The sequence below is a fragment of the Rattus norvegicus genome, chromosome 5, assembly GCF_036323735.1.
Source record: "Rattus norvegicus strain BN/NHsdMcwi chromosome 5, GRCr8, whole genome shotgun sequence".
Lineage (NCBI taxonomy): Eukaryota > Metazoa > Chordata > Mammalia > Rodentia > Muridae > Rattus > Rattus norvegicus.
Window position 1 is genome coordinate 40,495,815 of NC_086023.1, and position 27,946 is coordinate 40,523,760.

The 27,946-nt window shown below is 41.6% G+C and overlaps 1 protein-coding gene across 1 annotated transcript in view; it reads right to left on the reverse strand.

Annotated features, from left to right (window-relative positions):
- Positions 1-803: 803 nt before the first annotated feature.
- Positions 804-27,946, reverse strand: part of LOC134487102 (glyceraldehyde-3-phosphate dehydrogenase-like) — a 71,951-nt gene continuing 44,808 nt past the window's right edge. Inside the window, exon 3 of the mRNA XM_063288691.1 lies at positions 804-907. Coding sequence (XP_063144761.1) covers positions 804-907 — 104 coding nt within the window. The remainder of the gene's footprint in view (positions 908-27,946) is intronic.

The following is a 27,946-nucleotide window of genomic DNA, read 5'->3' on the forward strand; positions in this document are numbered from 1 at the left end:
GAGCGGTCACCTCTGAAGTCCTGCTTTTTAGAACTTAGATGAAATAGAAGGTTAGGCGAGTCCCCTGTGATTGTCTCCAGCTTGCCCCCAGTGATAGGCACCTGCTTTCCCATTTCTTTTCTTTCCGGCCGGCAGGGGGTAGTCTGACATCAGCATTGCTTACAAAAGGCTTGGCGTCTGCTGTCTTGTACTGGAGGAAGAGCTCTCCAAACCAGGACAGGTCTAGCTCCTGGGATGAATCAGACCTGCCACTCAAACACTGTGCTCAACAGTATCAGCACAAATGCAATTGTTCCCCAATTTTAAACTGCAACTTGGCTGCAGATGAAAGAAAGAAAGATAGCATTTAGTCTCTTGCACCAGCGTTGCACACTTTGGCAGTCTTATATCTGTTTTCTCTTTCTGGTGACATGTAGGTGTAAGACCTCTTCAGAGTCTGTCCCTTCGCCTGCCCCTGAGACTCCATTGCTGAACCATTGCCCTTGACAAGTTGTCTTTAGAAATGGGGACACTGGTCACTTCTCCTTTCTTGGACCACGTCTCTAATTACAAACGAAGATTTCTAACATGCATGAAGAATGATAAGATAAGAATAGAATGTACAGAGAGTAAGTATGCACCAGGAGAATGGAGCTATGCAGGCAAGGGTTATGCTATCATGCCAGAACGGAACGTTTTGGAGAGCAGAAATGCTCTAGAGGCAGCCCCAGGTTCTTACTGTGAATGCTGAAGCAGTACTTCCTGAAGGGCCTCCATCATGCTTTCTTTTAGCTTTCTCACTAGAATGAGCAGGAACTGGACCCTCAATTGTCTCTGCAACCATCAACAGAGTTGGGGCAGTAGAAGAGGTCTCCAGCCTCCACCACGTCCAGCACTGCCTCCTTTGTGACTGCTTGAGTTAGAGCAGCTAAAAACACAGACAGCAGAGAACACTGGTTAAAAAAATTGGAGAGCAGGAGAAGAAAAATCCAATTGTGAACTAGACTGTATAATCTGTTGTAAGGCAGTGTTTCTTCTACCTGCAGTCTGAGAAAAGAAGATTCAGTTTAAATGGGAAGAAAGCTACACATCCAGCTCATACTCTACAGTTAGGGAAAGTTCTTCCTCGTCCTCGGTTTTAAGGAAACTTTTATCTTGGTTTCTTCGTCACACTGTGAGGACTTTGTAACACTTGGGGAGAGCTGAGATGATAACACTTATTAAAGAGACGACATAGTGCTGCTTGCAGCCTCACTGCAGAGATGAAGGAGACACAGCCAGTGTGATTATTAATATATCCCCCTTACTCCCGCAAACGTCCCAGTTCAGGTAATAAATGATACGGCCACTATGCGTGTTGTATAATAAGCTCTAAATGTTTACAAATTGATTAAATTTGGGAATCCCTCCTTGTTAATATTTCAGTGTGCCTTTCCCTCTGAGTTGCACGAAGCTCCTTTTAATGTCGCCAGCTCACTTTTTAAAATTTTTCCCCCCTTTCTGCTCTGATAAAAAATTTATCATTTCATGAAGTCTCCTGTTTCCTTTTAGGACCAATCCCTGTTCCTGTCTCCTTCTGGGATATCGTCTACAGTTCAGAGAGACGGCTCTGTGATCATGTTTGGGTTTGCATACTTCTGAAAGAATGAGGGTCCTCACATCACAAGCCTGCCCTTTTGTCGTGACGCTCATTTGTTTTATGTCACCCCAATCTGTGCTTTAGTGCCTCAGTTCTTCTATTTATTAAATGGGGCTATCCCTGACTAAAAACTGCCTTGTGGGAATATGACGGGAGGAGGGGCGTCGGGGGAGAAATGTAGCTGGGTTTTGTAAAGTGCTTTGAAGTTTCCAGATGAAAGATATTGCCACAATTCAAAGCATTAACTAGAGAAATATGCCAAATAATTTTACATATGTATATTGCTTTCAGTGGCTAGCAGTCGCTCCTGGGAAAAAGAAGTCATTCTTCCTGTTAGTCCTCACACCAATAACTCGAGGAAACAGTCCGGCATGGCCATGCCTGAGTAAAGAGCTCTAAGTGTACCAGTCGGAGGACCTTTTTTTTTTTTTTTACCACCTGCAAATCAAGGAAGCGCAACACATTTTCTCAGGGCACACTGAGGCAGCAGCCTCTGACAGAAAGACAGCTGCCTAAAGGCCCTGCCTGGGAAGCACATGATTTCATTTGCATTTTGATTTCTGTGATTCAACTGACAGCGCAGGTTGTCTCTGCCAGATATCCCTGGCCTACTGAGGGACCCCAGGTAGAACTGCCCAGAGCAGGCTGACTCATGAGGACCGCCCCAGCAGCCCCACGACTGCATCCCCAAACATTTAGGAATATAAAAAAAAATCTGTTGTTCTTTGGTCGCCAGGACTTAACAAGCCTAATCCCTGGGAGAGGCGATAAAAATTCATTAATCTAATTAAATACTTCTTATTGCCAAAGTGACTTTGTAGAGTGGCTTTGCTGAAGGATAAGTGCAAAGTAAAATGGGGTCCCAGCAGAGAAACAAACGTTAGACTTGAGCAAGCTGGTGCACGCTTCATTAAACTCATAATTATCCTTTGGTTCTAAGTAGCTGATAATATTTAATGAGTATCCAAGATAATTTAAAGAAAATGTTTACTAATGAGGTACAAACAGTAGCATGCAACACAGATACCTAGGGTACCATAACCGTGTATCTTCCTGATGCATCTTGTTCATTGAATATTGAGAGGGAGACCTCAGGCATTGTCACAGCCATTTAAGCCAAGTGGAGTAAATTCGAAGGTAAAAACATATTGCTAGAAGCCAAATGTGCAGAAAGTTCTATGAGGCAGAGAGAATGCTGAGGAAATTTATTACCAGGCTAGGGATGGAGAAAACAAAAGCGTGGAGAAATGACCAAATGCCCTGTTATGGGAGAAATAGCTGAGCGGTTTGGATGACTGTTGTCCCTTAGGCGTGTTCCCGTTGTCACAGATATAAAACAGAATGACATAGGAAAGATTTTGGTGATGGAGGCAGTCGAGAGGAGGGTAAAGTAGATTCGCTTTAGCATCGAGAGCCTGAACTACGTAGGCCTTACGTTCTTGCCTGCTCCCCTTAAGAGGAGTCAAGTACAGAGGCGAGCATTTTACAAGCTCTGCTCTGATCAACAATGGTAATGCCTGAGCATTGGGTACAGGAAGGTAATGGGAGAGAGGACAAAGGTGAGTGAGTGACTGGACTAAAGGAAAGAACAAAGGAAGGCCCGACTTACCCAAGTCTGCAGACACTAAGAAGTTTCTCAGCACAGAAGATGTTTAACAATCCAGCAGTGCGTGTCTGCGAGCAAGTGCAGTGGTCTGTAAGGACCAGTCCTCAAACACCTGAAACACGCAGCTAACCAGCGTTTGGTGCCTTGGATGTTGTGGTAGGTTGAACAATGGGCACTCAAATATGCCAAGTCCTATTCCCTGGAATTCATAAATGTTACCTTGTTTAGAAACGGGGTCTTTGTAGATGTAATGATTAAGAATCCCAAGAGGGCTATTTTAAATGCCACCATTTGCCATTACAGGAAAGGCAGAAGAGTTGACAGGGACAGAAGAGGCCTGTGATCATGAGGGCAGAATCTGGGCAGTAACTAGCCACCAAAATAGGAAAAAGCAAGGAACATATGGCCCCTGGGAAAGAGTGGCTCGGCTGACTCTTTGACTTCGAACTTCTGTTTTGTGTATCTGTATGACAAAATTCCTGTTTGAGCCATTCAGGTTGAAGTGACTGTTTCAGTAAGTAGTCCCAAGACACAAACACAGACTCCTAATGAGAAAATGTAAGAGGACTCTGTGCTACCGTGTCTTAAGTGCTGTTGGCTGGGTATGCAGCTTGCTGGGGAATAACAGAAATCTCCGGAAGAGTTCTGTGTCATCCCCAAGGGTTCTGGCTTTCTTAAAGGGAGCTCATTGCAAGGAGCACTTGTTCTCCAAGAAGCATAGAGCTGGGTTAGAAAGGGGAAAGAGGAGACTAGGAACCATGATGTTGGGCCTCCACCACCTTGAGATGTCTTCTTATGTAAAATGAGTATTTCTGGCTAAACTCTATATGCATGCAAATTTCAGTCTTTTCCAACCCAATGGGAGACCCGCTGCCTAATAGATGGGAATTAGGAGGTCTATAAGCTATAATGGCTTGGCTTCTGTTGCTTCACAAGAGGTAGAATCCTTGTTAATAACAGGAGGCCAGCAACATGCCCCAATGAAGTTTTCAGAAAATGGCACATGCATCTGCAGGAACAGTAAGATGACTTCCTAACTATCCTTACAAGGCTTACAACAAGGGGTGGTTTCAGTGAAGGAAAAGTGGAATTTTAACAGCTGCCTTTGCTGCTTCTTAGAGAGCTTTTGCAGATGTGTTACCTATTGTGTGGCATAAAAGGTGCTGGCATAGTAAGAAGTCATCAATACAGAGTAGGGAGCTGTCTGCTCACACCCTGCAAATATAGGTGTACAACAGCCTGAATACTCCATCCTGTAGACACAGTGAGATTCATAAAGCTGTCGTTTAGCCATTTTAGAGTGGAATTTTTCTCACCCTCCAAAGCACTCCTTCAAAAACTAGCAGGCATTTTACAACTGAACAGACGAGCTGGCTTTTAAAGCTGCTTCAAGGGGCACAGTAAATGGAAATAGCGATCTTAACTTCAGGCCAGTTGGGAATGCAATCTCTATTTTATGGAAAATGAATTGATACCTGGTTAGCTTTATTTTTTTTAATACTCACCTTTATTGTTTTTTCTGAATTTTATTGATGCTAAAACATATTCCATTTATAAATGTGTATTGCCCACTGTTAAGCTATGCAAAGTGATTGTTTAAAGCGATTAGAAACTTCCCCCTCTCAGTTCATTCCTGATTCACCCGCTTCTTGCCATACTCATTCCCCACCATGACCAATAAATAGACTTCCCTAGATCCATTCTTGTAACATGAAATAGAAATTTAAGTCAATTTTCCAGGTAATAGAAAATGCAAAATCCTCATACTGTCTTGCAAGTGATTGGGGCAAATTATCCGAATATATTAGTTTGCACTTTCCCAAGTTAAGACCATTTGAATTCTAAGATCTCCAACCCCATCTTCATTCGGCTCCCAGAACTTGCTTATCACCTGCCAAGACAAAAAAATCTAGAATTTTTTTTTCTTAGGAGAGATTTAGGGTTTTGTACTTTGTTTTCTGCATTTGTTTAAGAAAAAAGAAGATTGAGGAGTTTTTTTTCTTTGAGATTTTAACTTTTAAGAGTTTTCTTTTCCATCCTGTATTTTAGGAAATTATGTTGTATATACATACATGCATGTATACGGACATTCAGATAAGTATAGAAACTGAATAATTTCTATTATTCTCAGTTTTTATGGATAGTGTATTTCTTAGGAAACACATGCTGGTTTGGAGAGGCTGCTGTAAAGAACAGGCTTCAGTACCAGCCCAAGTTAGCACTCTCCTCAGAAGCTGTGTGTGTGTGTGTGTGTGTGTGTGTGTGTGTGTGGGTGAAAATAAGCATTCCCTTTCATGTTTGGTGAGAGAGCATATTGATCCAAGCAGAAAGGAGAAAAGGAAAAGGATAACGTCCTCAGCATCTCCAGGTTGCAGAGGGAACCCATGCTGCCAGCAAACCAGTGAGTTCAGAATGCCTGCACTGTGGACGAGATTACTTACATCTCCCACACTCCGTAGGTCCTTGGTATGGCTCTGCTGGATTTTGTTGCCCGGTGAATGCATTGTCCTGCATTATTAATTTTTTCCCACGACCTTATCTTTTCCCCCTGTCCTTGGAGAGTTGTTTAATTTCTCACAGACCTTATAGCAACCCCATGTTGAACCATCGCCATGGCCTGACACACGGGTCTCTCAACATGCTGCATCATAGTTCCAGCTACAGATTCTTTTCTTCTTTCATAATCCCACTGTTTTATAACTGTGAGCCACTTGACATAGTCTTGCTCTTTGGACATAATATTAAATCTCTAGAAGATCATTTTGATGCTTTGAGTAGTTTAACACCTTAAGTTTACAGTGCTCCAGCACCCCCCCCCCCAAAAAAAAACTAGGAATTTAGCCACAGTTTCTCTCAAACCACTCACACCAGGCCACACAAAACAGAGAAAAACTGGAGGGAGCCATGCTTCAGAGTAGTTAGCTGGGACTCTCTTGGGTCACCAAGTTACTTGAGAAACAGCTGCTAAAGTTATGGACTCTTTCTCTGTTGATACATTTTACACAGACAAACAACATTTTGTGTACTAATACCATGGAACCCATCTATGGACTTCCATCAATAATCCAGGCATTAGATATTGTATTATAAAATGTAAAATAAAATGAACAATCTATATTCTATATACAATGGGTCAGGAAACTGTGACCAGAGAGTGACCTAGCATTTAAAAGAGTTCTGGCTACCTTAGCTTAATGGACTGAGGGGCAATAGGGACCTGCCTGAGCATTATTGACTTTTTGCTTCATTCACTTATAGCAAAGGAAATGGATATGGTACATTTAATAGATACGCTAAAGGAGGTAATGTTCTAAACAAAACAATTAGACTTTTGTTGCAGAATTTTCTATTTATGTTATTCTAAGGATGCCGATGACAGTTTCTATAGCTGGGGCTGGTATTTTTATTCAGTGCTAGACAACATAGACATTTGTTCCATGAAACATGGACACTCAGAAGAACCTTCATGTAGATATTTAGTATTTATTATTTCAATTATTGATCATCTCACAAAATGTTAAGAATCTCTGAGCATCCAGTCCAGCTGTTGTTGGGAATATAGTGGATAAGATCTAGAGTAAACTTTGTCTATTATTTTCAAAGACAAATAATTTCTACATGTATATGAAACCTTGGAGTGGTCAGTATGTTGTATATACATATGTCTTTTTTTTTCTTTAAGGATTCCAGCAGTCAATTTCTGGATTAGGAAAAATATGCTGTAAAAGAACATGTGGTGAGAGTGGAGGAAGGACGCGATCGTGATGGGTTTTAACTCCAGTGCCGTGATGACTGGTGACAAGCATCCCCCAGTGTAGAGAACACCGGAAAGAAGCTTGTACTGTTAAGTAGGAGAAGGGAGGCTTCATGAGGAGGCCTAGAAAATTACTCTACTGCTTGAATTGCAGGAGAAGCTTTCCTCCAGCATAGTAAGCTGTAAGAGGAGGAGCTTTTTTCTTTTTTTCCTTGAAAGACTGGAGGAAAGTCTAGTGAATCAATTATCTCCAGAACCTTAAAAGAGCCTCTTCTTTTGTCGACGAAGATGAGAACAGCAATAAAGGCACGCAAGGAGCCGACACACCAGCTGCCAATAATATGCCTGCCCGGCTCTGGAAAAGGCTGTCTGCAGGTGATAAAGCTGTCACTGTGTAAAGGACACTTGCCAGGCCTGGCAGAGGAGACGCATGAAGTGCCAACACCCCCGGCCTGCTTTACTTAAAGAAAAAAGGCAAATAGAAGAAGATCAAAACTCAAGAACAAAACATCATCTATCTATCTATCTATCTATCTATCTATCTATCTATCTATCTATCCATCCATCTATCTATCTATCTATCTATCTAAAACGAGGAAGGTTCTTGGTATTTGAATTGTCTTGTTTTTTATTTTTTGAGTCAGGTTTTAACTATGTCGCTCAGGTAGTTTCGAACCCATGATCTTCCTGTCTTGTCATCCTGAGTGTTGGAATGACAGATGTAAGCCAGCAAATCTGCCATGCTGCTGCTAAGAGTGATTTTGCCTTTCGGCATGCATTTTTTAGCTTCAGCAATCTTATCCAGTTTTGGTGGCTGTATATATATGGGCCGTACGTGGGGCAGGCTCTGAATGGCCGTTCCTTGAGTCGTTGCTCTAAATTTTGCTTCCATATCCCCTCCTCTGGATATTATTTTTTCTCCTTTTAAGAAGGGATGGGAGCATCCGCATTTACCACTACCGAAAGACTATACATGGACTGACCCAGGGCTCCAACTGCATAAGTAGCAGAGAATAGCCTTGTTGGGGCACCAGTGGAAGGGGAAGCCCTTGGTCCTGCCAACGTTGGACCCCCAGTGCAGGGGAATATGGGGGGGCAGTAAGGGGGATGGGTGGGGGTAATACCCTTATGGGGGAGGGGGAGGGGAGGGAAGGGGGGCTTATGGACAGGAAACCTGGAAGGGGAATAACATTTGAAATCTAAGTAAAGAGATATATCTAATAAAAATTTTTAAAAAAAGAAAGCAAAAAAAAAAAGTAATTTTGCCTCATTTGGTCTTCCCTTTTGTGTGTGGTAAAGCTCTAGATATATAGACAGGATGAAAACCATGACTTGAAAGTAAATGTCAGAGGTAAAATTAGGTTTTGAGCCACCCCATGGCATTTCAGTGGCTGCTTACATGATAACCAACAATCCTGGGAGTTTTTAAATTATAAGTTATGTCAAAATAAAATGTTTACCTCCACTTTAGGAGTTAAACATATATGCCACCATTAAATAGCCATCATGTTACTGTACAACAGAGTTTGGTGAGTTGGCTAGAGCATTAAGAGATTTACAGAGGAAGAAACCAGACTGGGCTTCTATGATGTAAGGCTGCCCAGCATCATTTATGTACTATTTCTAAATGGTCATACTTTCTCCTATAGTGAATATTGTCTTTCTAAGCCCTGAAGCTAAATTTCTTAGGATTTCTTTCATTTGAGAGACTTAAGATTTTCATTTAGATGAGAAAACTTGAGTCTCTGTCTCTCTGCCTCTCTGCCTCTCTGTCTCTGTCATCTCTCTCTTTGTACATATGTCTCAGTCTCTTGGTCTCTCAGTGTGTATGTATATGGTGATGGGGATAAAACCTTCAGTAGTGTACACACTGGCTCTATCATTGAGACCTACTGCTAAAGCTAAAATTATGGTGTTAGCGCAGCAATAAGCAATCAGAGGTGAAGGGCTAGTCAGGAATACACTGCTCAGCATGGGTAGGGAGTCCGTAATGAGTTCCAGGCCTCTCTGGGATCCCATTGACCTCCTTGGAGGCTCGTACTAGCTGGCAAAGACTGCAGCCATTTTCTGTTGCTGTGTCAGAACTTCAGGGACAGTGTTACATATAGAGAAAGGATGTTGGGTTTTGGCTGAGGGTTCCAGAGTCTTAGAAGGTCATGGTGCTTGTATCTATGGCTCCTTGTCTCTTCCTTTGGTTTTCTATATCCAGGGTTGTCTCCCTTTGTGCTTTCTTTATTGTTTCTATTTCCATTTTTAATTCCTTCACCTGTTTGATTGTGTTTTCCTGGAATTCTTTCAGGGATTTTTGTGATTCCTCTCTATAAGCTTCTAATTGTTTATTTATGTTTTCCTCCATTTCTCCATTTAGCCCAAATGCTTGAATTACTCTAGATGCATAGAACACATGGAACTCAAGAAGGGTTACCAAAATGCTTCTTTAAAAGGGGAATGCACTCCTTCTTTAAAAGGGGAACAAGAATACCCTTGGGAGGGAATAGGGAGGCAAAGTTTAGAACAGAGGCAAAAGGAACACCCATTCAGAGCCTACCCCACATGTGGCCCATACATATACAGCCACCAAACTGGATAAGATGGATGAAGCAAAGAAGTGCAGGCCGACAGGAACCGGATGTAGGTCTCTCCTGAGAGACACAGCCAGAATACAGCAAATACAGAGGCGAATGCCAGCAGCAAACCACTGAATTGAGAATAGCACCCTTGTTAAAGGAATCAGAGAAAGAACTGGAAGAGCTTGAAGGGGCTCATGACCCCATATGTACAACAATGCCAAGCAAGCAGAGCTTCCAGGGACTAAGCCACTACCTAAGGACTGTACATGGACTGACCCTGGACTCTGACCTCATAGGTAGCAATGAATATCCTAGTAAGAGCACCAGTTGGAAGGGGAAGCCCTGGGTCCTGCCAAGACTGAACCCCCAGTGAACTAGACTGTTGGGGGGAGGGTGGTAATGGGAGGAGGATGGGGAGGGGAACACCCATGGAGAAGGGGAGGGGGAGGGTTTAGGGGGATGTTGGCCCAGAAACTGGGAAGGGGAATAATACTCGAAATGTAAATAAGAAATACTCAAGTTAATAAAGATGGAAAAAAAAAGGAGATGGTGATTTCTTGGCTTCTGATGGAGGTCATGTTCTTTGTCATATGATGGTAGAGAAGTAGAAACAAGAAGCGTGCATGTGCAGAAGAGGTAGGTGAAGGACAAGGAGAGGTGCTGTCAGTCTCAGGAATGTAATGTCATTGCAGGGCACTCTTGTGGTAAGTCTATATTAGTGCTTTCGTGAGGGGGGAAATCCCTGTTGTTGTAAAAATATAAAAAATAAAATGCTGTCTTTTTTCTCCCACTAGATCTGGCACTGTGTCAGTCACCTGCCATATTGTCCTGCCACGGCTTCTCTCCCTGTCCCTCCTGTTTCTTCCTCCTTTCCGTTCCAGTCTCCTTCTCTTCCTTCAAACTTTTCTCCTGCTCATCCTTCTTTCTCGTCCAATGACAAGGCTCCTTCTATCTCGTACTTGCCTCACCTGTGACATCATCCCACAAATGCCCCTTGTCCTTGTCACCTCTTAAAAAGGCCTTCCTCTCTCACTACTGTTAGGCTGCCAATTACATTTCAGGATGAGCTGAATATGGAATACTAACAAATGTAAGAGGATAAGCCATTGGTTTGAAATTACTTGGTAAATTTGAGAGAGCGCAAGAATTTGAGTTAAACTGCTTGGGTTTAGCTTATCTCTGGAGCACGTTTAACAGAAGATCTTAAGTTCATACGTGCTCTTGCCCTTACTGCGTGGGCCAAGATGAAAACCAGCTCTACCCTCCCTGCCCTTCTTCCAGAAGTCAGCAAACCAAATCAGAACCATGGTCCATTCTTGTCAAGAAATTTTCACTACAACATGGACATTTATTTGTGTGTCATTTGAGGTAGCATAGTTACCTGGAAACCGCATGACATTAGAAGACTAAATACTGTCTTATTCTTGGTAGAAAAAAATCTCTTGACTACGGATTGTAGGGGAATGACTACTGATAAGTGAGCCTGGCCAGTGAAATAGAACCTTTTGTCTTCTCTCATCTAACATGCCCTATTACTCATCCACTTCAGCTTTTAGGAGCAGTAATGGAATTTAGCACAGTCTCTGACTAGAAGGCCAGCGGGAATGTGGATTGTGCAGATGTAAAACCAAGAGAAGAAACTAAGACTTCTTAGGGAATATATATATTCTGTATGTGACTTACATTTTTTTACTAAAATGGCTAGTTTAAAAACATGTGTTTTCTCACTTTGAATGTGATCATATTGATAGATTTCAATTATAACCAGAAACATAAAAGAAATGCGATCAAAATTGTTTCTTTTCCAAGCTGGCATTCAGCAAATGTATTCAATCAAATTAGACATTGTATGCTCTTAGATATATGTTAAGGGTGTAATGAAAATCTGTAGGTTACATCTTTAGATTCAGAAGGTCAATATTGTGTCAAGATTTGGACTTTTGATAAAAAAATGTTTTAGAAAGAAAAAAAATCTTATTCTTAAAACCTTAGGCAGAAGTTACTCAATTGACTGTATCTCTGGTTTAAGCCTTCCTTTTCTTTCCCCAACTGAGCAAAAATAATCAACATTTTCTAAACTCTGCTACTCTGTTTCATGCTTTGAAGCTTTGTGCACACATGCAACTTTTGTTTCCCTGCACAAATAGCTTCTTTGGTCCTCGATGGCCCTAGCTCAGCCTCATTCCCTCTCAGACTATCTCCATCCCCTTTATCCCCTTCCCTGGGAATCCCTCTGGCATGAGATCTTCAGGCTGCACTGCATTTTGTCTCCTCTGGTAATCTTCACAGTGGCTGAGTCCCTTATCTCTCTGTTCCTAGCACTTAGCACACATTGTTCAAAATGTTCACTAGAAGACATGGTGCTGGTTATATGGGCTTAGTGCTTGTTGTAAAGAGAAACAGTAGAGGCTTTGATTGCTGACAGAGGACAGGCCCTGTGAAGACACAGAGAGAAGACGACCAGGAAGAGAGATAGCTCTGATCAGTAGGCTAGTTTACATCCACCGTGATTCTGGACTTCCCTAGTGAGAGAAAACAAAATATCTGATGTCTAAGCCAAAAATAGAGTGAGAGGAGAGGGAAGGGGGACAGAGAGGACAGACAAAGATGGGGAGACAAAGGTAGGCAGAAAAGAATAGGAAAGAGCTACAGGATAGAGGCACTTTCTGGTGGCCCAATGGCAGGGTCGTTGGGGGTTTGGTTGTGAGACTTTCCCATCAGGAAATGATTCTAGTATAGTAGAATTTCCATTCATATCTGTGATTTAGTTTGCCTACTCTTAATTCTGTGGAGTTTTATAAAGGGGAAAAGATGGATCAATGTGTAAAGTCACGGAACTCAAGTTATCGGCATTCTGGTGTTTTTTTGTTTACTTTTACACGTGAAGGCTACACTTTTATTATTCTCTTATCTATTTCTGTATGTAAACGGGCAAGTTGCTTGTGTATTTATTTATGCTTTATACTCTCTCAGTGCCTTTGAAGGTCAGAAGGGACCATCGATTCCTCTGGAACTAGTTGCAGATAGGTTCGAGCCACTGTGTGGATGCAGGAAATTGAAACCTGGTCCTCTGCAAGAACAGCTAATGCTCTTAACCATGGCGCCTGCTCTCTAGTCTCATGCGTTCTTATATATAGAAATTAGGTGTTAGTCATAATTTAAAACAGTGAGATAGCTTAAAATATTATCAAATATTATCACTTATTCCAATGTTAAAACCTTTAAGCATGTTAGCTTAAAGCATGTTATCTAGCATTACCATTTTAAATATTCATTGATTTCTGTGGATATATTCTCTCTCTCTCTCTCTCTCTCTCTCTCTCCCTATCTCTCGGTATCCACTTGTCATGGTGCACATGGAGGACAGAGGACAGTCTCTGATGCCATTGCTTTCTATCTTTTTGCAGTTGAGTCTTCCTTATGCTGAGAAATACTGGCTAGCTAGCTCCAAGCGTCTCTGTATTCCTCGTCTCTGCCTCCTATCTCAGGAGGAGTACTGAGATTACATATTGTCATGTCTGGCTTTTATATGGGTTCCAGGGAGAGTAAATGAAGGTTGTCAAGCTTTCTTAGCAAGCACTTTTACCTGCTGAGCCAGTTTTAAAATTCCAAACAAAATATCAGTAACTAGGAAACAATAGAGTCCTCCCTCCATTCTTATAAGAGCATAATAAATAATGATGTTAATGCATTAATATGAAAACAGGACTACTGGGACTTGCGAGCTTTGTTTTTCTCCTTGTTTTTGTTCTGGAATGGGATTCTATGTTTGCTTGTGTTTTTGTTGATCTTAGTGAGCACAGATAGCATTATCTTTATCAACAAACCATCTGCATCCTATAGAAAGACATAAATAAAAAAAAGTTTCCAGAAAAGACTTTCAAAAATTTCCCCCAAAAGAGAAAATTCCTTGTCCTATGGATGTAGGGAAGATATTTACTACATGGCTGCCAAAAATAATACATTGAAGCACCCAGACTATCTGCACACAACCAAGCATCAATAAGGCACTGGTCAGTTACCTGACCAATGGAAGTATAAGTCAAATAAATTCTTTCTTCCCCAAGTTGCTTTGATGTTTCATCACACCAATAGTAATCTTAGTAAGAACAGTGAGTGAGAACTACACTTACATATGCGTGTAAGGTCAAGTATTAAAAGTGGAGATAGAAATGTTGCTGATTTATGGATGTGCCAGTTGTAGATTCCCATCTGTGATTTGTAGTTGACTAGGCTTTCTATAATATGCATGAATTCCCTCCTATTCAACAGACCCTATGTCTAGTTAGCTCTTGGTTACCCCCATAATGTCAATACTGCACCCTCCAGCAAAGATGTTTTTATAAGCTATGATATTTATGCTCAAGCCATTTTGTTTTTAATTACATCAATAAAATAGCTTCTACAAAAGTGGTTTCCAATGAAGTCATCTATATCTTTTTTTGTTTGTTTTTGTGGTCATCATTCCTTCATTTCTTTGTACAACAAATATTATACAAAAGGCACTGTTCTAGGCACTAGCAGCACAATGACCAACATGTCTTAGTTAGGGTTTTACTGCTGTGAGCAGACACCATGACCAAGACAAGTCTTATATATTTGGGGCTGGCTTACAGGTTCAGAGGTTCAGTCCATTATCATCAAGGTGGGAGCATGGCAGCATCTAGGCAGGCATGATGCAGGCAGAGTTGAGAGTTCTACATCTTCATCTGAAGGCTGCTAGTTGAAGACTGACTTCCAGGCAGCTAGGAAGTGGGTCTGATAGCCTACACCCCACAGTGACACACCTACTCAAACAAGACCACACTTACTCCAACAGGGTCACACCTTCTAATAGTGCCACTCCCTGGGTCAAGCACACGCAAACCATCACACAACAGATAAGTGTCTGGGTTTTTTTTTGTTAGTTTGTTTTTGTTTTTGTTTGAAAGATGAGAGAGAGAGAGAGAGAGAGAGAGAGAGAGAGAGAGAGAGAGAAAGAGAGAGAGAGAGAGAGAGAGAGAGAGAGAACAAATAAAGGCTTCACAGAGTAATCCAAGAAGATGATTCTTTTCTTCTTTTTTTTTTCTTTTTCTTTTTTTTTTTCTGGAGCTGGGGACTGAACCCAGGGCCTTGTGCTTGCTAGGCCAGAGCTCTACCACTGAGCTAAATCCCCAACCCCGAAGATGATTCTTTAAATAGAGTTTTCAGGGAGGAACACTATAATATCCTGACTTTGTCTGAAAACAGGATAGAGTTAAGCTGCTCCAGGACAGGAAAAAAGACCACACAGGCTATAGAAACAGGAAAATGCTCAGAGATATGAAATATTTAACTTATCTGAGGGGTTGGAAATGGGCCAAGGAATTAAATGATTGATAGGTGTGGTAAACCCTGGGACAGGCTCAGATCCTGTAAAGCTCTGTGGACAGTAACAATTCTTGATCAGCACACACTGCTACAATTACAATAATTGTTTAGAGTGAGCATCATTTGATTGGCCAAGACCTTGTGTTAGCTATTTTCATTCTCATTTTGATCATAGGTCACGGCAAGGACAAGTGTACTGTAAAAGCATATGTTTCGTAACTTCTCAAAGATTTGCTTTAGGTGAACTGCCAAGAGCTGAGAAACTTGGCCCCCAGACAGTGACCATGCCAGCCCCGAGAACGTGAGCTGGAATGACACAGAGGCTCTTTCTGCTCTTGTTCTGACCTTCCTGTTTATCCCGAGTCAGTCTGAGACACTTGCATTTCCTTTGGCAGCTCACACAGCACTTAACCTCCACCATGCAAATAATATTAATCTATCAAGAATTCTAGGCCAGGCTGGTTTTTGTCCCCATTAACCTCTGGCTAGCCCCCACACTCCTCCAATAAAAAGAGCTCCATTTCCTAATCAATGGTCACTTCTCAATGGAAATCATAATTATGACCGGTCAGAATTTAGTCAGCAAACACAGCTTACGAGTATGATGATCAGGAGTGTGGCAACAGGACAGAGTGGTTTGCTCATCCCATTCCTTCGTAGGTTTCATAGGATGGCCAAGGTTATTGTTCAAGTAAGGCCAATTTTGAGAGTGAAGAATGATCTATTCATAATGATGGATAAAAAAAATGACACAAAGTTATATAAAATAGCATTTTGACCTTATATGTCTAGAATCTTATATCACGAGTAGTTGTATTTCTTAGGCTTAGCCTTGTAACAATGTATAACTTTCACTTTTTCATGATCCTTACCGTCAAGGGGCTAAATCCTTTTAGCTATAGGCAGTAGCATAAACCCACAGACTGTCCTCAACAGCTGTCTTGTAATTGTGTTTATACCAGCTGATGGAAGTAAGTCAAAACTTGCAACATCACGATTGTCCTGAGGTTCTAGTTGGTGAGAAAAGCAACCAGGCTGTCTTAGGCTGCTTTGCTTTTCTCATTTTGTCTTCACCCCTATGCATGAAGAAAGCACCCATGAGAGGGTAAAAGTAAGATGGAGATTATTTGCCCGATGATCTCTGGAGAGACAAGCCACTAATAGACACTGAAGGCAGAAAAGGAGTGAGTCTAAGGACAGCAAATAATTTGCTACATGGAGAATCTGTTGTGTATTCATATAGGAAATAGACTGCTGAGGTTGGAGAGATGGATCAGTTTAAGGACGCTGGTTCCACTGGGTTGAATTTCCAGCATCTACATGGCAGATCACAATTGTATGTAACTCTATTTCCAGGTGATCGGACTCCCTTTTACAGCCACTACTGGTACTGGGCACATATGTTGTGTACAAACATGCATGCAGGCAAAACATTCATATACATAAACATTTTTTTAAGCAAAAAGAAGAAGGAACAGAAATGGACTGTCTTCAGGGGATGGAAAGAATGAGTGTTTAATTTATCGATTTTAATATTGTTGAAAAAATAGAACTCTGGGTAACCTTGGTTGGCAAGAGTAATTATTTTTAGATTAGCTTTCTAAGAAGTCTTGTTTAAATATATAGTGATGTATTTGTTTAAAGAGCAGAATCTTTGGATAAATTTCACATCACACCCTGCTCTGTAGCAACCATATTTCAACCATACTTTATGAGCCAAATTAAAGATGTTCTTCATGCAAGCTAGGGTTGTGGTTCGCTGGTAGAGCATATACTTAGCATATACGAAACCCTGGGTTTTATTCCCTATAGTGCCGAATCTTGGTGTGTGTGTGTGTGTGTGTGTGTGTGTGTGTGTGTGTGTGTGTATAGGGTGTATCCAAATACTGACTTGCAATGAGTCTGTCACAAAGATGGTGATGATCTTTAAGGTGTAAATTAATCATAAACAGAAACTGTTTGTTTCACACACTTTTTTCTAAGAAGAATTTGTTTTCCTTAGTATGGGAGACAGAAGGCATGCAGGGAGGTGATTGCTTTGGTAGATGATTTAAGCTAACGAAGTAGCTTGTACTACAGTTCTCCACTAGGGATTTTGCAAGCTATTGACATTTCCAGGGAAGCTCACTGGATTCTCCAATGACCTGTCTCCCTTTTCTCCCAGCCTACTGTTATTTCCCAATCTTCCTGTTGTTTTTTTATATCTGAAAAAAAAAGAGCCTTTCCTCTGTTATATAGCTGTCCCCTCAAACCCCTAACTGTATATTCAGCTCAGTACAGTTCAGTCTCGAAGTAAATTTTCTAATAGAGTTAATATATAAATCAAGGGTGTTTCTATTAGCAAACAAAGCAGAATTAATAATAGAGCATTGATATTATAAAACTAAAAGCTATTAACCAGCATAAAACTCAAGATGAAGACTTAAGGATTTCCGGCTCCATTAAGTGTTTTAACGCCTTGACCAGTGTTGTTTAGTTACAATAAAATGTAAGCCTCATATTTGATAGGGAATTCTTTGGTAGCCACATTTTTTATGTGACATTATTTTTTAAAAATTTAATGTATTTAACCCCAAATACTGTCATCTCAGCATGAAGTCGATAAGGAAGTATTAATGAGATATTCCATTTTTCACTTACTAAGCCTTTAAAATCTGAGGCATGCTTCAGTGCAGAGTAACAGCTGTTCATCATGAGCCTCATAGTGAAATCTGGATGTAACTAGAACATCAGACCAGACAGTGGAGATTTAGATATAGTTACAATGTGGCCTGTGACAGGATCCACTCCACAAACTGTTTCCTAGCTCCAAAGTGAGAGAAGATTAGAGGAAGGGCTTAAAACTGTTAGCAGCTGATGGTTTTATGGCATCCAAACCTGAGATGATTGTCAAATAATTTGATTTTGTAGTATTTAACAGAATACTAGTCTATATTTGATTAGGGTAGATGTAGGAAAGAGACTCTTGCAGACATCTTGGAATGTTTCAGGTTCGATTTCCCATCCTATGTCTTTGCACCACTTAACTTCAGGTTGACTGGGGAGTCTGCAGAGATTCACCACTTGGAAGTCACTAACACATCTCATTGAGGAACTCGAGCTCTGTGCTATTTCTTGTATTTCCAATGTTTTATGATACTTAACTGCAGACAACATTTCCTCCTCTTAAGAAAATAAAAGATTGTTGTTCTTCTTAGGTGTATGTTCTCTAGGGAATAATTTGGCTGGAAGTGAGCTGATTTAGAAGGAGTGATTTCTTGAGTGTGTAATGGTAAAAGGGTGAAGCAAAAAATAAGGAAAAGGTAGCACACATGGAATTCAGAGGGGAGGTGGTATAGACACAGAGGAAATAGGCAGCTCATTGTGACGAAACAAAAGACAATATCTGGGCAATGTGCACCTTAACTGCATGGATAACAGAAAACTCCAAGTTTTCAGCAGATGCAAGATGGTTGGATTAGCACCTTTCAAAAGCAGCTAGGGACTGAGTGGATGTCTCAGCTGGCACAGTGCTTGCCACACAAGCCTAAGAACCCAACTTCTATTCCTAGACCCCATGCAAAAGCTGTGTGGTTGCACAAATTTTAAACCCAGTGCAGGAAACGTGAAGACAGATTCTTGGAGCTTTGCCAGACCCAGACAGGTTAACCACTTGGTAAGCTCCAGGTTCAACAAGAGATCCTTTCTCAAAAAATCAGTTGGTGAGTGAGGAAGATGCCTTTGTCAATACTCATCTCCACATGCACATGCATACGTAATGCGCATGTAAATGGGCGTTTGCACAGCCATGCATTAAAAACACACATAAAGTTGAAGAGTGGCTGAAGAAGACAGCTAACATTCACCGGTATCCTTCACACCTACATACACACATACAAACATACACACATGCCTGGGCACATGTACCTGAACACACGAATAAGAGAGAGAGTGGCGAAGATATCTGATGCCGAATTCTAGCCTTGTGCGTACGTATGAACACACACACACACACACACACACACACACACACACACATACACACACACACCTCACACCCTTCCTCTAGTTCATATAAATATTAATTATTTCACCTCCTCCTTTTGCTCTGAGACTTTTTCTCACCCAAGAACTTTAACTTATTATAATTTTTATCTCTGTGTAAGTTGAAAGCTCTAAAGTTTATTTCAGAAAGCTATTTCTTATAATACCTCTCTTGTATGCCCTGTTTTTTTTTTTCTTTTTTTTTTAAAACGTGGAACACAATGTAGGAAATGCTGACTTGAACAATTTCTCTGTCCTGGAATCCTTTCCTTGTCTGTTTCCCTGTTAAAATTCACTTCTTCTTTCGAGACCCAGATTCCATGCAATTACGTAGTCTTACAGGGTGTGAGTATCTTTTGTCCAGGTTTTGCTGTCAGGCCTGAAGTCATCCTTTTTCATTCCTTATTTTCAGATTCCTTTCAGACACACAGGCTACAAGTCTGGGCTGTTGGAGAACTCTGATTGTCACATCATGGGCAATTCAGCAGTTCATCTCATGTAAGAGCAGGTTGTGTATGTGTCGTAATTCCCCTTGAAGACAAAATGTGATGATTTGTTTTGTTTATTTGTTCTCTTGCTTTGTTTTGTTTTGCTTGTTGTGTCTTTCTCACACCCTCACTGTGCTGAGAGTACCTTGCTCAGAGGCATTGGATTGGATTGGAGTTTAATTAATTCTTACCCCTTGAGAATCTCTCTCCACTACTCTAGGTCAGGCAAAATTACAGTCCCTTTGTCTTTTCCACAGAAGTGCAGCTGTCCCAGTTTTGTCTTTTGCCATCCTGTTCTTGTTTATAGGTGTTCTGGAGAGAAGACAGCAGCTCAGGGTAGCTCTGCAATCCTCAGTGCACTGGGATCCTAGGGGCCCTGTAAATTCATTTCCTTATACTCTTTCCTCCCAGATGGAAGGTCTGAAACCCTCTACAGGGATACACCCTCCAGGACATGCCTAAAACACAAGCAAGAAAAGACCAAGACCTGAATGAAATAAAAGGTGGGCTCGCCCATCTTGTGCTTTCTCCCTGTGTACTTAGTGAGTGGGCTCAGCCCTAGCCTCAGAATCATCTTCCTTTGCTCTAAAAGGTATTACAACTGCGGCTGGCTCCCTTTTTGTGATAGAGCCTGCCTGTGGTGAAGGGCAGCAGGGAGTAATGGCTTTTGTCAAGGAGTCTCTTCTCCCCTACGGAGGTGTCAGCACCCCTCGCTGGGGCTTGTTCCCCTCACTCCTTGTGGGAAGAACTGTCAAAAGCTGTCAGGATAAATTCTCTGCTTTTACTTGCGCCTCTTCTTTCTTTCTCTCTCTCCCTCCCGCCTCTCTTTTGATTCTGTCTTGATGTCATCTCTTCAAAGTATACTACCTGTAAAATATTGATTCACAGCAGGCTGCATCTGCCAGGATCAGATTTCTCTTCCGCTGGCAGCAGTAATAAACTACCACAGACACGGCAGACCTGGTGCCAGCTTCATCACGGCTTCACATACACAGCCGTCTGTCTTTTGCCTGACTTTACATAATAAAACAGTGTCCAGAGACACTTCAGAAGTAGGGAGACCAAGCAACAATCGGTCGGGACATAAAAGAGCTGGCGACACTTGCAAACGGAGGATATAAAGGTCTCACCCTATGCAGCACATGACTCAGATGCTCCCGGGTCTCCGAGGGCAACTGAAGAAATAGCAAAGAAAAACAAAGCCACCCACTTCATTGTCAACCACAGTAATATCCACGGCCCACTCCCCATGTTCGCTCCTTTCCTCAACATCTTGAGCCGGCTCGTGGAATGGTGGCTTGGAACACTGGTGACTTAGGAGGCTTGCTGAGCACAGGCTGACAGGGATTTGGCGTACCTGAGAATAACTGAGGTAGCAGACAGGCATGCGGGTGGGCTGAGCGGATGGGTGGTGCCTGAAGTTCGGGCAAAGTCACTGCTCTTCTGTTTCCGCTTTCTTCTTGGGGTAACGGGATTTATAGTTGTATTTCGAAGGCAAAGGGAACTGCTAAAATGTTTTTATTTTCAAGCATATACATACAGTTTTCCTGGTTGTACATTAGAAGTCCAGGTTAATGGAAACAGTGCTGGCACGGTCTCTTTCCTTCTGGGATGTATGTACCTCGAGCTGAGTGCGCTCTCCTCACCCTGTGTCACGTGTTCAAAGCATCCTCGCCTCTCAGGAGGTCAGCTGTGGGAAGACTTTACTGATCATCTCCGGTGTCACTGTCTCTGCCATCCACAGGCTGGCTGGGAGAGGAAGGTATTAAACAGAGAAGCGGCCATCTAACGTCAGTAAATCCGTCCTCAGGCGTGACAGCTGTAGGTTTGCATTCTTGTTTTACTGCGACTTTGAGCAAGTTGGTGAAGGTGGTTGTGGCAGGCAGCCCCGGCCTGTGAAGAGTTATGATTTCCTACTGTACTAAGCTACTGAAGGGACTCTCCCACTTATCACCCACTAGGGAGCCTTCCCTTTTGCAGTGCAGGGGAATTTACCCCTTGTGACCAACTGTTAAGCTTCCTTTGAAGCCTGTTTTAATTCAGGTTTGCTTCAGCTTGTGATGGCTTCGGAGTCAGTGGGGAAAACATTGATGAGATGACAAACTAGCAACCTGTATTTTTTTTTACATACTGTTAAAGAAATCATGAGTCCTTTATACTTGTGTTCTTTTGCTTTTATTGGGAGAGATGTCCTTAGAGACCCCTCAGCTCCTCACTTTATATTCTTTCTCCGGCTCAAGCCTCAAAGCCTCTCACACAGTAGCAGGCTTCCCTTTGATGAGGCAAGCTGGAGAAAGTTTCATCTGGAGTCTGCCTCCGTCAACGATCTGGGGTCGGATGCGACCGGATGCAAGCCTGGAGTCAAGTGCTGCACATCTGTCCCTCCTGTGTGTAGGAAGGATCACTTCTTCAGAATGAGGCAGAACTCTGCTCTTGCAATCCTTGAAAGGCACTGTGATGCAAGGGGCTTTTTGTAGGCTCACTGTATTCAACCTGTCACCTTGGCATGCTTTGTAAAACTGCTATTTTTTTTTTGCCAGAATTCTGAATTGCTATATTTTATTTCAGCTATAGATAAGGTGTTTATTCCTATGCAAAATATCTCTTGACACCCAGTTGTGAGAGAAATTAGAATATGTGAGCTCTCAGGATGGTAACTGAGGCATAGCATGGAGACACAGGGGCAGGGCTAAGTCTCTACCTTGAGCTAAGCGTCACCAAACCCCCAGTGGGATAGGAATGACTGTTCTCTTCAGTGAGGGGAGATAAAGGCATGGCTATTTAGAAATCCAACACAGTTCCATGATTAAACTGCTGGAGCTTAGAGTTCAGGCAGATCTGCAGTTTGATGATCTCAGGCAAAATGAGTTTACCTCTGTGCCTTTAGCTCTGCACTTCACAACTCACTGTTCTAAGGTCTATGCGCGGTAACCTATATGGAGTCCCTAGGACAGAGACTAGCACATAGCAAGGCCCAGATCACCACTAATGACTGTCAGTTACTGTAAAAAGCACTACAGAATCCTGTACTTTTTACAATAGGTTCTCACGAGAATGGGACAGAAAAGAGATTGAGAGGTAAGTTGATGAGAACTTTAAAGTCATTATTGGTTTCTTCCTGTCAGCAGGATGTACATACTCTTCCTCCTCCTTACGATTCCTGGCAGGAAAAAGCCGGTAGGAACTCAGATGCTTTGTAAAGAAACCAACACTTAGGTTCATGTCTATGAGCTTAGACACTGCCACTAGGCAAAAACTCTCACCACCAGCCCCATTGATCTGGTTACAACTTTATTGTTCCTTTCAATTAGAAAAATATCTTTCATTGTTGACTTTAATCTTTTCCACACGGGAGCCTGTGCTAATTTGCACAATTGGGTTAACCTACATCATGCCAAAGGTTTCTGTATATTCATTTAACCAATATTTGTTTTGAATCTTCTTATTTCCCTAAGTGCAAAGGTTTGGTCTCTATTTTCATAATCCAAAAGAGTGAAATAGACTAGAATAATTCACTATGCTAAATATTCAAGCAGCTATAAATAGAAGCTGTTATGTAAATGCAAAGGAAGAAAGCTTTATGACCTTGTGAGTTTGAGCTTATGGAGATCAGGGAACACGGGATGGTATCCTAGAAGTGGTGGCATCTACCATTCTGATAGTGACATGACATTTTAATGCCTAGGTGGAGACTTCCACAAGGGACACAGTGTCCTGTAAAATGGCTGACTGAAGTCGGCTTTGTGAAGACGGGACAGGAATCGTAGAGTGAAAAACTCAGCATTCCACTTTGCAAGATAAAAAACAAAAGAATATCCTTTGTCAATGGCGGGAACTGATAAACAGATATTGTAATTGTGTATTATGTAGAGTATTTCTGTCATAGTTTGTATTAAGAGAGAGAGGGACACAGAGAGAGAGACAGAGATAGACAGAAACAGAGAGATAGAAAAGCAGAGAGACAGAGAGACAGGGAGTGAGCACATGGTTTTGTACTGAGATACCTGATAAAAAAGAACAATGCCAAGATTTAAACAGAAACATCACTGGATATCCTTTATTAATAACATTGAGAAGGGACACACATTGGCTGCCACATTACTTAGGAAATTGCTTGGGTATGAAAGCCCTTTCCTTCATAAGTAAACACAGACAAGGATGTCTGAGTCACAAAGAAGGTAGTTCAGGTAATAGCTTGGCAGCATCCACGATGGTAAAAAGAAATGATGAAGCATTGAAAAGCAAAGGGAAAACTCATTTGAAGAAGAAGGAGAATCAATAACGTTAGCTAGCAGGCTTGCTCATCTGTAAAATGAGGGTTTGGGGACTGGAATGAGTCCAAGATTCTTGCCAGCTTTGACACTTCATGGACCTATGGATCCAACAAGGAGCAGACAGGCAATACAAGAAGCTCCCTAAACCATTAATTAAAACTTACCATCCCTTTATTCTCCAGAATGGAATGTCCCACATACACTGCTTTAATTCAGGATATTTCTTAACTTAAATAGTAATTAAATAGTAATTAAGTTAGTTATTTCACACACACACACACACACACACGTATATATATGTACTCTGTTCACTATTCTCTGTTCTGACACCTCTATCAACCTCCCATACTCTATATAAGACTATTTCAGGTTTAAGACTTTTGGTTTGATTTTGTGACCTATTAAGTTTAACCAGTGTCCTTGGATTGGGACTATCCACTGTAAACTGGTATCATCACCAGTGGGCATAGCACTGAAGGAAATAACCACCTCCCTTCAGTCTATCAGTAAGAAATTGTTTATCAGTGAGGAGTAAGACCCTCTGAATCTCTCCTCCATCCATACCTGGCTGTTTGTGGATGGGACCATTCTTATGTAGACCAGCGTAGGATCTTTACTTGTTAGGGGTTCAATCATTGTAACGGGGTATTTTATAGATGTCCTCTGGCTCTCACATTTTATCCTCCCTATTCCCTGCAATCCTTGATTCCTACAGGGGATGTTATAAATGTCTGGCTGAGGGCAAGACATTCAATTGCCATTTATTTATTCTCTTTGCTAGCCATAATTCTGCATTCACTGAAATTCACTAGGAAGAGAGGCTTCTCTGATTAAGCTAGCAGAGCAATTGTCTTGGATATGAAAATATATATCTAGAAGGAAGTTGGATGCTATATTAATTTAGATGAACAAGAGTTAAATTTCTTCCTAGGGCCTACAATCTCCCCTGTCATGGGCTTTACAGTAGGTTCACAGTACCAGGTATGAGTTTCATCATGTGGAATGAGCCTCAGATCTAATAACAGTGGTTGATTACTCCCATGGCAATCATGCTGCCATTGCGCAAGGGCCTGGGAAACTGGTATCATAGTGGTTTATAGGATTCACAGTTAAACAAGACCATCAGTATTCTTTCTCCCACAAAAAAGTGCATAGCACTTTCTGGCACTATAAAAACTAGCCAGTAGGAAGTATCAGTTATTGTTGCTGTGACCAAATACTCAACAGTATTTCACTTGATGGAGGAAGGGTTGACTTTAGCTAGTGATTTAAGAAGAGATACAGTCCACCATTGTAGGAAAGACATGGCCATGAGAGTTTGATATAGCTGGTGATGATGTATCTACAATTACAAAATAAAGAGGACTGGATGGGGTCCTATAAACCTCGAGACCCATCCCCAGTAAACAACCTACTTCAGTGAGGCTCTACCTCACTTGATAAGTCCTATAGCCTTTCAAGACATTATCACCAGCTGGGGACCATGTTTTCAATCACATAAGCCTATGGGGGGACATTTTGCAACAGAATTCCAACAAGATGTTAATAGAGTATGTTTAAATCACAGATCTGGCTTTCCGATTCAACAGGGCTGAATAGCTTTAGAGGATGGCTGAATTCTAGGATGGAGGAAATTCAGCCCTGTAACTCTCACATTTGTAGGAAATCTGCCAATCTGCCAAGAGGCTTCTCCATAGTTGTCAAGTGAACAACAACAAAAAAACCTCTCTTGTTGTTTTTTAAGAGATTTATTCATTATAGTAATTATATTGTTTATGTAAGTGCCAAATCTCCTGGTCTTATACAAAATAGTGGGTTTTCTAGAGAAACAGTTTTAGTTATGTTTGTGATGTTGTAAGAAAACGCTGACCCCAAACAAGTTTCGTAGGAAAGCTTTTATTTGATTTACCCTTCTATATCACAGTTCATCACTGAGAGAGGCCAGAGCAGGAGTTCAAGTCAGGAACTTGGAGGCAGGAACTGAACTAGAGGTCATCGAAAGAAGTTGCTTCTCTACAGTTGCTCTCTCATAGACACAGGATTACCTGTCCATGGGTGGCAACGCACAGTGGGCTGGGAGCCTCACTTCTATCATAATGCAAGAAAATGCCCCTGTAGGCATTCCCACAGGCCACACTGATAGAGTCAATTTCTCAATTGGGGTTTCCTTTTCTCAGTTGTCCCTAGTTTATTGACAAAAACTGATGGGAATAAATATACACACTGATTTATGCATGATGGAAACAACTGGAAAGCTTGACATGTCCGGTTTTGATGCTAGGAGAATGAGGAATCAGTAAATGTTTTTTTCAGAGTGTTTCAGCTTTCTTATTGGTTGAATGGAATTGATGCTTCAGCCAATCAGAAGAATTAAAAAAATAATTTTTGATGACTGCCTGCCAGACCTGTGAGAAACCCATGTTTCTGACTTTGGTTGTACTTGTTAAATGGTATAGGTATGATAATGATCCTAGTAGAAAAGGACAGAGAGAGCAAGAGAGTGAGGGAGAGGGAGAAGGAGAGAGGAGAGGGAGAGGGAGAGGAAGAGGGTGAGGGAGAGGAGAGGGTGAGGAAGAAGGAGCGGCTGGAGAGAAGAGAGAGAGAGAGAGAGAGAGAGAGAGAGAGAGAGAGAGAGAGAGAGAGAGACCTGAATCTTGGGAACCAGCAGCTGAAACTACACTCTTCTTTATGTTTAGTCTGTCAACTTAAGAATGAAACACAGCATAATTCATAACTACAGTCTAAATACTTACCTTTATTTCCACAGATAATTATAGTTCTTATTATTTATCAAAGAACTGTCTGCTTGCAACAGAGAGAGATCATTACGGAAGATCACAACCAATCAAAATGCAAAGAATGTGTGACCGTGGTGCACAGCCCTAACTGATACAGCTGTAACACAACTCTCACACCTCGGCTCAGGGATCATAGTGGAAGAGGGGTTGGAAGGATTTAAGAGTCACCCCCCAAATCCAGGAAGTCGACTGTGAGACTGCAGCTCCTAGAAATGTCAGAGAAGCTCCACACATGAAGCAGAGTGTACATGGATGCCTAAACAAGACCTGAACAAGGACAGCGCCAATAAACATGCCACATGGAAGGAAAAAATATCAGGAACATCAAACCTATACAGAGAACTATAGGCAACTAAGGAATGCTGAGAGTGGGAGAAATAGTTTTCCCTAGGAAAGAGCATCCAAACTGGTTATCCAGAACAAAACTCTGAAATCACCTACAAATAATATCATTAGACTGAGCAGGTTGTACATACATATATACACCCCCCACACATATGCACACATACATGCACACACACAAAATTAAAGAAATGAAGTCTATACATTTGAAAGAGAATTGGGGTGTGGTGTATGAGGGGGGTTGAAGGGAGGAAAGGGAGCAAACAATAAAATTATATTTTAATTAAAAAAATAAAACATAGGATCATCTGTTGTCATCATCCATATACCTTTAGCCTTGTTTTACAGGCATTATCCTGTAATTTACAGGCAATGTAAAAAATAACATGTCCAGGATAATGATAAACTTGCAGGTCAAATTAATTTCTTGTTAATGCTCAACATGCTTAGTTATATTGGTAAGCACTGCATGCACTCCTTTAGCCTCTCCCTCTCTCTCTAAGCACACAGTGAGCATAGACCCTAAAGTAGTGTAGTTCTCAACCTGGGGTCTTGATTCCTTGGGCAAACCTCTATCTCCAAAAATGTTTACATTATGATTCATGACAGTATCAAAATTACAGTTATGAAGTAGCAATAAAAATAATTTTATGGTTGGGGTCACCACAATATGAGGAACCTTATTAAAGGGTCATAGCATTAGGAAGGTTGAGGACCACTGCCCTAAGGGGTCTAGAGGAAATACAGTGAAGAAATGTCCTTGTGCAGTATCAAAGGCATCCCTATATTCTCATAGAGTTATATAAGCAGTTTGTGCAGGCTAGCTTACTGTCAGCTTGACACAAGTTAGGGTCATCGGGGAAGAAGAACCCTCAGTTGAGAAATGTCTCCATCAGATTGGCCTGTAGGCAAGTCTATGTGTGGGACACTAATGTTGGTGGGCACAGCCTACTGTGGGCAATCCCACCGATGGGTGGGTGGCCTTGCGAGGTGTAAGAAAGGCAACTGAAGAGTCTGAGAACAAGCCAGTAAGCAGCTTTCATCTATGGCCTCCAGTTCAGTTCCCGCCTCCAGGTTCCTTATAAAGTTCCTGCCCTCGTGTCCCTCAATAATGGAATGTGGCA